This window comes from Pezoporus flaviventris, unplaced genomic scaffold (genome assembly GCF_033815535.1).
Source record: "Pezoporus flaviventris isolate CSIRO_AGI_PZ_B2104156 unplaced genomic scaffold, CSIRO_AGI_Pfla_v1 ptg000002l, whole genome shotgun sequence".
Lineage (NCBI taxonomy): Eukaryota > Metazoa > Chordata > Aves > Psittaciformes > Psittacidae > Pezoporus > Pezoporus flaviventris.
Genome location: NW_026892550.1, coordinates 22,844,114 through 22,858,495, shown reverse-complemented (window position 1 = coordinate 22,858,495; position 14,382 = coordinate 22,844,114). Strand labels below are relative to the sequence as shown.

The 14,382-nt window shown below is 38.9% G+C and overlaps 1 protein-coding gene across 1 annotated transcript in view; it reads right to left on the bottom strand.

Annotated features, from left to right (window-relative positions):
• GRXCR1 (glutaredoxin and cysteine rich domain containing 1) overlaps positions 1-14,382 on the bottom strand; it is a 41,592-nt gene that overhangs the window by 11,493 nt on the left and 15,717 nt on the right. The window contains exon 3 of the mRNA XM_061471774.1: positions 133-372. Coding sequence (XP_061327758.1) covers positions 133-372 — 240 coding nt within the window. The remainder of the gene's footprint in view (positions 1-132; positions 373-14,382) is intronic.

The window sequence follows — 14,382 nt, the reverse complement described above, 5'->3', positions numbered from 1 at the left end:
ATCTCAGTCTTTGATTGTACCCATCATTCCAGCATTGCAAGCAATTTTCTAAAAGCCCTGTTTCTAATTCATCAAGATTTTCATCTGCTCTTCCAAACTGCAAAATAAAACATAGGCTTCTGCTTTACTTACCCCAAGATAATGGCCATCAATAAACACCACAGGGAGTGAGGGAACTTCACAGACCCTCCTACATCTTTCCTCTAGTTCTTTTCCATAATCGCTGTTCAGAGCAATGTTTTTTTCTTCAAATTTAACTCTGTGATTTTGAAAGATCTTTCTAACCAGTTCACATCGTTCAAAAGTGGTTCTCACCACACGAAGGCTGGTAGTATAAATCACTATGCGGCCAAACTCCAGCACCGTTGATACCTGCAAAAAGAAAAAGGTTCTGTTATCATTAAGATGTTAATAACTTCCAAGTGTTAAAAAAATTCATTTCAATTCTTATTTAAGAAAAAAAGAATTGCATCTTGAAAACACAATCCAACATTCTACTTTTTCCAAATGTAAAGATGGAAAGGGAGGAATTAAGGTCTTGCAATGCCCAACTTAAGGAAATTTAAGCCATTTCTCTAAGCAAGATGCAACTTTATTTCCTTTGGAAAGTTTTGGAGATGGTGAAACAAGTTAAACATTTCAAGTTTCAATGTTTCATATATTTTAGATCCTGGCAGAATTTGAAATGTGAATAAATCATCACTGTTTTATTGATGTCTGATTCTATTATAACAGTGACTCATGGTTCCACAATCACAGCCTAGTAGTACCCAGACTAAGTCAAAACGTGCTAGCTCAGGTGCTGTTGACAGCCTCCTTTAAGCAAGGGTGGCAGCCTAAGTTTAAGCCTCATCACATCCATAAGCCACTGTTAACTTAGAACACTTTAGGTCTCTCCACTCTAAACTAGATTACGACTGCAGAGGAGACAGTCATATCTCTAATTTTTAGCACAGATCCACATCGAGTTACTCTAACATCCAACAGATAATTTAAAAAGTACCTTCTGTGAATATTCAGCATCTGATTCAAAGCCTGCTGCAGCTAGAGGAGGCAGTTCCCTTGGCTGTAAAAAGTTTCATAATACAATTCAGTTCAGTTTTCACTTTTTACCCACTTCTTTGCACATAAACATCTTTCCTTTCTGGGATGAAAACAATTAGGGAGTGTAAACATTGCAGGAATTAGTTTGCCCAAGAGTGTGGTACTTTTTCAAAGAGCCTGAGAATTATTGCCTTAAATGAAGATATTATGTTCAGAAAAATAGCTAAAACTCTAGCTTTTTTAAAAAGACATTTTCAAGCTTTTCAAATTATCCATTACATTCACCAGCTGATATTTAATTATTTCAGCAGTATTTCAGCGTAAAACCACAAGTTAGACAATAATGTAGCAACCTATGGAAAATGAACCTTGATGGATGAATAGGTAATTTTTTAACAATGCCATGTAATAACTGTAAAGACATAGTTGTAAAATTGGGCAGATGCCATTGCAGATTTTGCCTCATAACAAAGTCATGATTTATCTTACCAAAAAAAAAAAAGTCCTATCAAAAATCATATTCTGCTTAGAAAGGTGTTTACAAGGTTCAACATACAGAGAAGAGTTCTTAGGAAAAACATTTGTATTTCACAGCTCATTTATAGATCACTGGAAGTGTAAATGCAAACATATGTAATGTAATGTCTTTCCAGCTCCCATTCTGGAAGGAAGCATGTTGTGGTAGGTCAGTATTTATTTCTCTTTGGATGCAAAAATCCAGATTAACAAATGGTATAAAAAAGGGGGGCTGCTTTTCTCCTTTTTGGAGTGAAAACACATTTTGAAGTACAAAAATATTCAACTGGATGGAAATTCTGTTTGTTCCTAGACACCAGAGGCTGGCAGCATAGATACAGACAGTCACTATCTAGTGAAGCATCAGGACTGTGGTGTCTCTGCAGCATACAAATAAGCAGCTGAAGAGATGGAAAAATGGAAAGTTGTAAAGTGATCTGGAAAGATATCAAGTGGTAGGTGTGTATGCAGAGTCACTTTTATGTTTATTCCTTTGTTTTTTCCTCATGTGGCAGTGGAGAAATATCCTTGTTTCCCCTGTGAAGAAACATCAAGCACAAAGACTAAATAATTCTTTAGGGACATTTTAGTAAACACTTGTTTTCTTTCCTACAAATGCCACAGAACTTGTCCTTGGTAGGACTTTATCATACCAGGAAAATTCTTCCTGTCACCTGCCTGGAACCACACTGGTAATTAAAAATAGGAGTCAAGACAGAGAGATTTACAAGGTTTTTATTAATGAGAATATATACTAATTTTTTTTTGCTACCCAACTCACTGGCTACAGCTTGTAATATTCAGTTACTAGAATATGCCTTTGAATAATGTTTGAACGCTGTGCTCTTCCCAGGTTGCGTAATTCCTGTGGCAAAAACATAACAAATGACAAGCTATGTAAACAAATGAATAGAAAGATATTGTAGAAAATTAGTTTAGGCACTTTTGCATAACAAGCTTCAAATTAGAATAATCTCATATAACTCACAAATACACATAAAATTTTAGCTGAAGTTAAGAAGAGGGTAATTTTCTGGTTAGTGAGCATGAAAAAACTTTACTTAGGCTGTGGAACAAAAGGTTGGAGCAACTGACCACTTTCTCATACTTCCTCTAAGTGGGATTTTCATTGAAACCTAAAGTTTACAGATATCATTTGGCCTCATGTGGCAACTTTTGTGTCAGATTCAGAAAACCCCAGGCACATGGGCCTAGAACCTGCTTCAGAGAAAGCATCCATGTAGAAAGGCTGCCAAAGACGGATTAAGGTTTCTGAGGGAATTAAAGTTGCTTTAGTAATAATCCTCTACAACATTCATGGGTCTTATTTTAACAGTGATACCATCTCCCCAGAGGTCCAAATGCAGTATTTGTTTTACTACATCAGCCTGCAGAGCTTGTCTTTTGCTTGGGAGCATCAAGCAACCAGCAATAGCAGTAGCACGACCAGCATCACTTCATGGCACACACGCCACTCTCAGTACTTAGGAACAGCTGCCCTTTTTTGATCAGTCCAGAGACAAAAAGGAATTGTTTTATCAGTTCAAGGCTGAACATGAGAATACATGAGAAAAGATCTTTCTTATTTTGCACCTGACTCAGTCTTTTCACAGACTTCTCTACCAGGTGGATCAGAGCTTCTGCAAATGAGGAGTTAGTTACACTTTGGTGCACAACTGGGGAAATCTATCCCTCTGCCATCCCACTGGCATCCATCTGACATGCTTGCAATTAATTGCAATCATTAACTGAGCAAATCTTCTGCAAAAAGCATAAGGGATGTAATCCCATGAGGCTAAATACATGAGCTTAGTATCAAGAGACACCACAGAACAAAGGAAGAAATTGCTGGTGAAATAGAGAAAGCCTCATAGAGCGAGCAGGTAAGCAAGAAATGGAGGGATGCAAGGAACTTGAAACGGGTGAAAAAGCCAGAAATAACAAAAAATATATAATAAACCAAAATCTGATATGTCAGGATACTGACAAAGGAAGAGTAGTATAAAGATGTGTAAACAAACAGCTTAAAAATCTAACAAGAAAGAGACTGTAAAACAAAACAAGGTAAATTATAAAGTAGAGAAGGTCACTGAAATATGACATCTTTTTTTAAAAGAAATCCTGGTAGTCAGTGTAAGTGTCCAACAACAAATATGTGAATCTCCAAGTGGTTTTAATATTTTGGAATATTTTTTAAGAAAGCTTTGTGTGTTACTGGAGCTGCAGAAATATAAAATATTTGGCAATTTTACTCCTAAAATATGTGTCTGAGAATTTCCCTTTTAGCTTCCATGACAATAATAACAATCTTCTCAGCAGCTCTGAAAATATAGTGTAACAGCCAGGTGTTTCCATGGTGCTTCTGAAAACCAGCTGAATATGTATGGTATTAAGCTCCCATGGACGTCACTGGGTTCAGACCTTTCCCACTGTATTCTATCCTTAGCTTCTGGATCCAGCTGCAACTGAAGTAGCAGCAACAGCATTTTGTGTTTCTCTGTTTGTTCCATAACTGCTCTTGCTCTGTCCTGCCCCCCTACCTTGAGAAGTTATCTCTCACACTTCTATTTCTGAGGGGAATTTATAAAATGAATTACTGAATAATAATACTAGATAATTTCTTCAGCATGTCTGACACAAATTGCTTTCCCAAGACTATAGATTATCTTTCATGGCATTTTTATATCTGCCTTGCTGACTTTGAGTGGCTCTTTATCTTTGGACCAGAACTCATAACATGGATATTTTTGCAGCACAGCTAAGAGCTGGCCAAATTCAGAGCACAGGAAGTGGTCCAAGCCAATGCTTTTCTACTCGTGGTGTAAGGACCACTGCTGGACCCTGGGGAATAAAAAGATTGCTCATGAAACAGCAGTAATATTTGGTTTTTGAAAACCGTTGTATACAATCATGTCTGTAAGCAAGTAGGCAGACAAGCCCAGCAGTAAGAACACTCATGACTTCAGCCTCACTTCTATTTTGCTGTAAATGAAAACTATGACAACACCACTGCGAAAGTAACCATGGACTATTTAATTTTTAAATCTTCTCTCTGGGTAGAAAGGATCAACCTTTTTACCTCATTGGTGTGAAAAGAACAGCTATTTACCGTCACATCCATGTATAGTCTATTTCGGTGGTGGCGTCACTCATAAATTTGGAGTCAGTTCTTTCAGAGTACAAAGTAAAAAATGAAAAAAAAAAATTTCCACCACCAAACCCACTCTATACATAATATTCATTATATGAGCAACTGTATTCCAGAAAAGGCAGAATATTTTTCTGCTAAGAGTAGTGGGCTGGTATAGTACTTCCACAAATCTGAAATGTTAACACAAACCTGTCTCACATATGAGATTCGTATAGGTTTTTATTATGTTCGGCTATAACATTCAACTTAATGTTATTCACACGATAGTGAATTGCTTCTGTGACCTAAATTAATGGCTGATATGCCCTTCTCTGTCTCAGAATATCACCTTTCAGCATCCCAGACTGTTCTACTGAAATACGCACCCCTTGGCTCTGTAATTAGATACTATCAGACTGGAAGAAGTATCTGCTGTCCGCTAAGTAGGCTGAGGCAGAAATCTAGAGCACATTACAATCCCTGTTCCAGAGATACTTCGGTGAGAAAATGCATCATTCATGATGTAGAGGAAATGTGAAAATGTTGAGCAAGAGAAAACAAGCATACATATATGTATCTATGCATATATGTGCATACATATATATATTTATGTAGCCCTGCATTTGTAGAAGCTTTGAGTTAAGCTGCTCACTTTGTAGTCAGTATTGTATAGCTTATAGCTTGAATTAGTACCAATAACTGAGTGGCAAGAAGAATTATTGTCTAACATTAATTTTCTGACCACAGTTTGGTTTGGGCTTTTCATTTTCCACTCAGAAACAGAAGGGAAGAAAACAGCTATGACTTTCTTGTTGAAGAACTTCTGCAGGAAAAAAAAATTAAAATACTAAAATCAATTTAAACTTTTCATTTCTGCAAGGTTGAAAAGCTCTTACTAGCTTCTGAGTTTTAAAAGGCTTTCAAATCGTATACTGAAAGTAATGAATATGTTCTGAAAGATAATTTTCAATTAAAAATCTATCAGTAAAATGTATCAATTTTTATCTACATGACACTTCATCAGAACATACATTTTCCAAAATGTATAGCTTTTAATGAAAAGTGTACTTTCCATCTTGCCACTGTTTAGATGAAAATGGGCAACATTCTTTGAAATAAATGGCTAGAGACTGAAGGTTTGTGTTCTAGTGAAAACTACAATATTTGCTATCACAACACCATCATACAATGATAATGGAGTTGTGAGCCAGTCCCTTCTGTCTGTCGTTGCTGGTTGCCTGCTTCAAATGAAAGGTTCACTGACATTTTTCAGCAAGAATTGATTCACTTGCCAGAAGACCTCTTCCAACAAACAGACTTTATCAACCAAAGTAAAATATTTTTCTTTGGCAGGTAAGATCTATGTACACATACAGGAGGAACTGCAGTTCCCAGCCACAGTGCACTCAGTACAAAATCACATTCCCTTCTACTTAACTGTTTGCAGTTCCAACTCTCCATTGGATCTCACACAGCAGATCACAGTGCACAGTTAAATTTAAGTACTTTCTTAAGTGCTTTATTATGTTAGGCCCTGTTTGCACTGTGTTCAAGTGTCTGGCATTATATCAATATTTATTTAGAACTTGAATTATACTGAATTCAGAAAACTATGCATATCAGCAAAGCTCAGTGGAATAAAGACTAATTTCTGCAATAGTGCAAGTTGTATACTCATGTCACCTTCTCTTAAATACATCACTTCAAAAACACTGCACTTTTTCCTACCAGTTTTGGTAGCTACAGGGACCATAACTGTAGGACTTGGTGTCTACAATGGAATGATATCACCAGTTATCATCCTCATAACCATCAGCAAACTAGGAAAGTCTATCAATGCCACTTTACAATCGAGAGCATCAAGAGCTGCGCTCCTAAACAAGGTAGCCAAAGAGTCTGGGACACTCCCAAACAAAGATACTAGTTTTGTTTTCCCTAAGAAAGCAGTCAGGTCACATTTCTTTTCATCTTTTAAAACAGAACAAATACTCATGTGCCTGTATTCTGACACTCACCTCCCCCACAAAGAACACCCTAGGAATATACCATTTTCCAAAAACTGCACAGGAGCTCAGGCTCCTCTGCTGGGTCAAGGGTTCCAACTCAGGGAATGTACCATATAATCCAGTTTCATAGGGATAGATAACTGAGGAGCTGGTCACAGTTATACAGAAAGGATGTGATCCTGGAAGAACCTGAATTCTTTGACCTTCTAACTCCTGAGCAACTCTTGTCTCTCTTACCCACACAATTGCCACACACTGCTGATTGTAATATAGCACAGTTTTACCTCAAGGTTGGCATCCTCAAAATTGTTCATCAGCTGCAGCATAAAAAAATATAGGATGTCATTTTAACTAAGACATCCGTATTGTATATTCATATATGCCTGTAACTAATTCATGCTTTTCAGGCTGTATCAATTTTGGGGAGAGGTTAGATGAAAATAACAAAAATAGTAATAATATTGCATGTGATATTTATATTGTTCCTTTCATCCTAAAATCACTTGACTGAACAGTAAAAAAAAAAGAAATCCGAAGGAGGTCTTTCCATGCTCTGACACCATGTACATGTGTGCTATTAACCTTTCTGTTCCTCAGATAATACGGTGTAACATCATACCTTTTTTTCTGCCACTGCAGGCTTTCCCACGTATCTTCTGGCTCAGATCGCCATTCAGGGGATGTCAAACTGTTTTCATTTCAAAGCAGATAAAATACTTACAATACCAGAGCAAAGGAGTACAGGGCATGACCCTGCCTCTCCCTGCTCTTTGCAATGTTTCAGCTATCAGCAGGTTCAGAAAGTACAAAGACCACAGCTGAGCTTGTCTCCAATGTCCTTATTACTGTTCATCCAGCACACACCCATACAACCATGCTACATCCTGCTCTCAGTTGACCAGAGCTCAGATAAGAGAACAGGTTATCTCCCTTGGGTTCATGGTCTCTGATAGACCCTGGTGCCTCTTCTTGCATAGACTTTCTAAAGTCAAACTGCCTGCTGGCACTAACTCTTGGGAAAATAGTAGTTGCTGTTCAATGAGGTACAGCTGTGCTGTGGAATTCAGCCTGGAAAAATTTATTACAGTATTCAAATGAGTCAAAAGAAGATCCATATCTGCCCATTCCTAATTGGATTTTACTTACCAAGCACTGGAAGAACTATCAATATTTTCTTATTAGTTTATTTATGCCATTCTGCAATTGTCCCAGGAAGAAACAACACTGTGATATAATGCTTGTTGATCTCTTGCTTGCTCACTCGCTCTTTAATTCTCTTTTCATATTTACCCATCTCCAATAAATTCTTCCCAGATTAAAAAGATAAAGTGTCTCTCAGAAGACCCTTGGAAATGGTACATAGGTTTGCAAGAAAGGAGAAGCATTTCTTTGTTGTGCAAGGAAACTGCCACAAAGACAGAAGGGGAAGAAGAAAGAGCTACTGAAAAGCATAGAATCATAGAATAGTTTGGATTGGAAGGGACCTTCAAAGGTCATCTGGTCCAAACAAGGAGGTTTTGTCCTTTGCAGTTTACATGAGGCACTAGAAGCTGTTTAAAAAAAGAAGTGTCCAACACTCTTGTTTCACATCATGCAGATCTTTGAACAGTTCCTGCATTCAACAGAAGAGGCCTGAAAATGGACAAGTTGTGTTTCTGTCTTCCATACCTTACAGTCTTTGTCAGATTAGTAGATCTTATTTTTCTTTTTCTTTCCAAAGGTGACTCAGAAGAAGTGGTAGTGTGGTTTTGGTCCCTGCAGTACCTTATGCTACATAGTTAGCACAGTAATGTATTTTATAGCTGATAAAAGGTAAGCATTTAGAGGATCAAACCACATCTCAGTGAAGTGTTATCTTTCTTATCCCTTTTTATGATGCAACCATCATAATCTCCATCTATTCATGGAGAACAGTAGATAAAAATATTACAGCAAAGAGTAATAATGGCCAAAATATCATTCTGGAAACAACAGATACCACAAAATTGCCAAAATTTGGTCTCCCTTTTTCAATTTCCATGCAAAGCCTTCCAACACAGTCCTGGTGTGTTGTGAAAAGCCTTCAAATGACACACTTCTCATCAAATACTGTTTATGTATCTATTAATGTAACTGCCTAAAAAAGTTGTTTATAAGTGAAATATAATTTACAGTGTTAATTTACAAAATGCTGTTGCGTTGTCCTTAAAATGCAGTTGAAAAATCTTTCTCAGGTAGTCCAATGATGAAGCATGGGTGTTTGTTACTTAATTTATTTCAGTTTTTCATTTAAAAATAATGAGGTCTCTGTGATGCTTTTGGCTAGAATCCTCCTTCCCTCTCATCAGCCTTACAAAGACACCAAGAAAAATGCAATTTTAGGAAGCACAAAGAAAATAGCAACAAAATATTAGAGACAGACAAATGGTCCCACAGATAATCTTTTTAAAGATGGCCTGTATAAACTTTGGACTGCTAATAACTTTGAAACTGCCACTACCATTACAAAGAAAGTTCTTATGACTCTGTCCATATCTGAAAAATCTGACATATAATTCATCACTTTTCTTAACAGCAATAGCCAGAGAAACTGATTTCAGAAAGTGTTCATAAACCAGTGCAATAACCATGCAAAAATAATGTGCAATTATGTTTTTAGGACAGGCAGATTCAGTTCTTACTTTGCCATTTGCACAGGAAACTCTCAGTGCAATTTTAAGGCAGCAGTCAAGAAATATCTAAACCAAGTTTCAGCAAGGTATATAACTTTTCCCTTTGCAAAGTGTGCTGTGGGATCTTACACCAAAATAGTTGAAACCTGATATGCTATCTTTCAGTGTTATGATCTTGCCTACAAAATATGGCTCTGGAGACATATATTTCTTGGATTAAGTAGCTCTTAAAATCAGGATTTTGGTGTTGTCCCATTGCTTTAGAGGTTTTTTGAGCATATCAATCATTACAAGTCATGGAAAGTATTACTCTGTGATGATTATTTTACATCAATTAATTTGTCTAATGATACAGACACATTTGGAGGTTTTTAGCTAGTTCAAATTGATAACCAAGATTCAGCTATGTAAAAGTAAACGTGATGGAGGGAATACTTTGCAATTTGTGAGGCATTCATTAAAGAAAGTGAATGAAAAAGTAGGATTTCCTAGAATACACTATGGAAAGTGAAAGTATTTGTCACTAAGAAGGTTGACTGGAAGTAAATTACAGTGATTTCCTGTGTCTTGGACCACAATCCCTTGGGCACACATCAGTGACAATTCACCCGGATATAGTTGCAAGGGAGTTCCTGCTTGTATGCATTTTACAAAGTACAGTGTTTGCTTGTCAGGTGAGCAAAGTGTCCTCAAACCACATGGGAAATATGCTTGCTTCTCCTGATACTGATCTTTGTCTTCACTGAGAGCTTGATTGCTTCTCAGCCTTCAGCGGCAGGGCCACAGCACAACCCAGTCTTGTTCTTTCATCTCTTAGCTCAGTAACTGTAATATCAGCTCTGAAATCAGCTAATAGGGAAAAGGGAGAGTAAAGGAAGTTAAAATTTGCTCATCAAATGATGCTACTCATCAAATAGCCTGTTACCCTCCTTTTCCCTCATCAATTCATTTCAGAGTAACAAGACTTCTTATACAAGAGGAAATGTGCTAGATTACTTATAAACAGCGTTTGCAGAATGGCTCTTTTGAGCCAATGACCAACACTGATCTATACGACTTTTCCTCAGGCAGAACAAACTCAGGTTTTCAGTGGGGAAATGCTGAAGTTTATAACAGTTTTCACTTTTCATAGCTGTTTTACAGTATATTTAATATGAAAACACTTCATACCTACCTTCACCTATAGAGAACACATCATACGAACTTCAGCCAGCACCTGTCCTAACAATGAACTTTCTTTGGCAAGGGTTATTCCATATTTGCCCTCTGTGCCTACTCTCTGTGGAAAGACTGATTGGAGTGTGCTGTAACCTGGCATCCAACCACGGAAACAATTGTTTTCTACAGGTGCAGCATTAGTAGAAGAGTTATAAGCTAAGGCCCAGTTAGAATTAAACTTGGCTAGGGATGTTAAGGATAACAGGAAGGGATTCTACAGGTATGTAGCGAATAAAAAACAGACTAAGGAGAACATAGGCCCCCTCCAGAAGCTATCAGCAGACGGCGTTACGCAGGATTTGGAGAAGGCTGAGGTTCTGAATGACTTCTTTGCCTCGGTCTTCACTGGCAAAGGCTCTGACCACAACACCCAAGTCTTGGAAGGCAGATGCAGGGACTGTGAGAATGAAGACCTTGGGCCCACTGTAGGAGAGGATCTGGTTCGAGACCATCTTAAAAATCTGAACGTACGCAAGTCCATGGGTCCTGATGAGATCCATCCCCGGGTCCTGACGGAGCTGGCAAATGAAATTGCTAAGTCACTGGCCATCATATTTGAGAAATCATGGCAGTCAGGTGAAGTTCCCGATGACTGGAAAAAGGGAAATATAACCCCCGTTTTCAAGAAGGGGAAAATGGATGACCCGGGGAATTGCTTACCAGTCAGTGTCACCTCTGTGCCAGGCAAAATCTTGGAGCAGATTCTCCTGGAAGGCATGCTAAGGCACATGAAAATCAAGAAGGTGCTTGGTGACAGCCAGCATGGCTTCACTAAGGGGAAATCCTGCCTGACCAATTTGGTGGCCTTCTCTGATGGGGCTACAGAACTGATGGACAGGGGTAGAGCAGTTGATGTCATCTACCTGGACTTGTGGAAAGTGTTTGACACTGTCCCACACAACTTCCTTGTCTCTAAACTGGAGAGACATCAATTTGATGGATGGACCACTTGGTTGATAAAGAACTGGCTGGATGGCCGCACACAAAGAGTTGTGGTCAATGGCTCAATGTCTGGCTGGAGACCAGTAACGAGTGGTGTCCCTCAGGGATCGGTGTTGGGATCAGTCTTGTTCAACATGTTTGTCGCTGACATGGACAGTGGGATTGAGTGCGCCCTCAGCAAGTTTGCCAATGACACCAAGCTGTGTGGTTTGGTTGATATGCTGGAGGGAAGGAATGCCATCCAGAGGGACCTCAACACACTTGTGAGGTGGGCTGATGCCAGCCTCATGAAGTTTAACCATGACAAGTGCAAGGTCCTACACCTGGGTTGGAGCAATCCCAGGCACAGCTACAGGTTGGGCAGAGAAGAGATTCAGAGCAGCCCTGTGGAGAAAGACTTGGGGGTGTTGGTTGATGAGAAAATGAACATGAGCCGGCTTCAGTGTGTGCTTGCAGCCCAGAAAGCCAACCGTATCCTGGGCTGCATCAAAAGGAGCATGACCAGCAGGTCGAAGGAGGTGATCCTGCCCCTCTACTCTGCTCCTGTGAGACCTCACTTGGAGTATTGTGTGCAGTTCTGGTGTCCTCAACATAAAAAGGACATGGAACTGTTGGAACAAGTCCAGAGGAGGGCCACGAGGATGATCAGGGGACTGCAGCACCTCCCATATGAAGATAGGCTGAGAAAGTTGGGGCTGTTCAGCCTGGAGAAGAGAAGGCTGCGTGGAGACCTCATGGCAGCCTTCCAGTATCTGAAAGGGGCCTGTAGGGATGCTGGGGAGGGACTCTTCATTACGGACTGTAGTGACAGGACAAGGGGTAATGGGTTAAAACAAGGGAAGTTTAGATTGGATATAAAGAGGAAATTCTTTCCTGTTAGGGTGGTGAGGCACTGGAATGGGTTGCCCAGGGAAGTTGTGAATGCTCCATCCCTGGCAGTGCTCAAGACCAGGTTCGACGAAGTCTTGGGTGAGATGGTTTAGTGTGAGGTGTCCCTGCCTATGGCAGGGGGGGTGGAACTTGATGATCTTAAGGTCCTTTCCAACCCTAACTATTCTATGATTCTAATTTTGCTGATATTTGATTATCTGCTATGTTTGATAAACGCCTCTTAGTTGAACAATGTGAGAGACAACATAAAAAACTTCCCTTTGTTTGATGTAATTACTCGACTAGGAAATTGAACACTACACTTCTGAAAAATTACAGGATATATAATCTCTCTGATTTGCTGCTTCTGTCCTTGAATGCAGAAAATAAATATTAATTAGAAATGCTTATTAAATTTTTGTATCACCCATTAAAAAATAGGCTGTGCCAGATGAGCAGCTTATTTCAGGAAGATTAAATGGTAAAAACTGCAAAAATTTTGCAAAACTTCAAATTCCCTTGTGGTCAAGACTGAAGTTCTGGTGGAAAATTATGCTACAGATTGTTCTTCTGGCTAAAACAAAGTTAGGGAGGAAATTCTCCATAGATGTGGTTAACATACAGGTATTTTTTAAATTGTAATCAAAAGAATGAACAAAAGGATTATTCTTAATTTTGCTCACCAACAGGTGCTGTTGCGGTGCAGTGTAAAAAACAAGCTACGTCTTCCCATTCACCTGGCTCTGTCAAACCTTCTGACTTCAAGGTCATGTTTCAATTCAAATGTTTCATTTCATGTTCAATTCATGTTTCATTCAAACCTCATGTTTCCCTAGTCTATTTTTCTTTCTCTTTACTTCAGAGAACTGATGGGACTGCAGACTAATATTTCCTACCCCTCCAGCAAAGCTGATTACTCTTCACCTCTCTTCCAGGTCGAAGTAATCTCTCAGGACTTTAACAAGCAGTTTTCCCCAGGCCTCCAGGAGAGATTTGTGCTTCTTCGAACACTGCCAGCATGCAGAAGCCTTTCTTCTGTCTCTTGCTTTCTGCTTTATTCTCTCAGGACAGAGCTCTTCACTGCCACACTTGATGGTTTTGGCAGCTATTGAGGAACTGATTTAAGTGCAGCCCTTATCTTTCCCTAAGATTTACGCAAGGTTAGAGTTAGAAGCTGCCCAAGGGATACAAGAATAACTGGGAGACAGAGATGTCCATGGTGCCAGCACAAAAGTAGCCAGTGCCTCCGCCCTGTGTTTCAGTAGAGCTGAGCATATAATGAATTAGCCGAAACGGGACAGAAGCCCACCAGAGGACCCACAACACTAATCAGATAGAAACCTAGAGGCATTTGCAGTGAACACAGTTTCCAGGTTTCTGGAGATGTCTTAATCGCTGAAAGTGTCACACATCTTATTCTTTCATATGAAGATCGTATGAATATTTTTGCATAAACCATGTGACCACTTGGAGGTGTTTTGGATTAGGTCTAAATTTTGACCTGAACTTTCATTGCATATTAGACTAATTTTGGCTCCAGTAGCATATCTGATGTATGCAAAACTAAGGGGATATAGCTTTTTAATTAACCCAGTGAGGGTTTATGATTGTGTTACATCAACAAGAAAAACAAGGAAAGAAAAAAAGCTAAATTTCTACTTTCACTGTCTGCAGATGTTTACCTTGAGACAGTTTTCTGAAGACTCTGATCACAGAACAGTTTATGCATAACAGTTTATGCAATGTAGCTTTGACATGAGAAAGGAGCAGGCATCTTTAAATGTCCAGAAAGTCAGGAATTCAAACAAAATTTGAACATAAAAATAGTAGATTCACAATTTATCATCCCTACGCATTTTCTGTGCCTGCTATAAGACAACATGAAGTTAGTCAGAGAACAGGCAAATCGGGAGGTCATTGTTACTTCTCCAACATACTTTGCAAACAGAAACTAATTAATGTAAGGAAAGCAAAAAAAGAAAAAAACAAAAAACAAACCGACTGT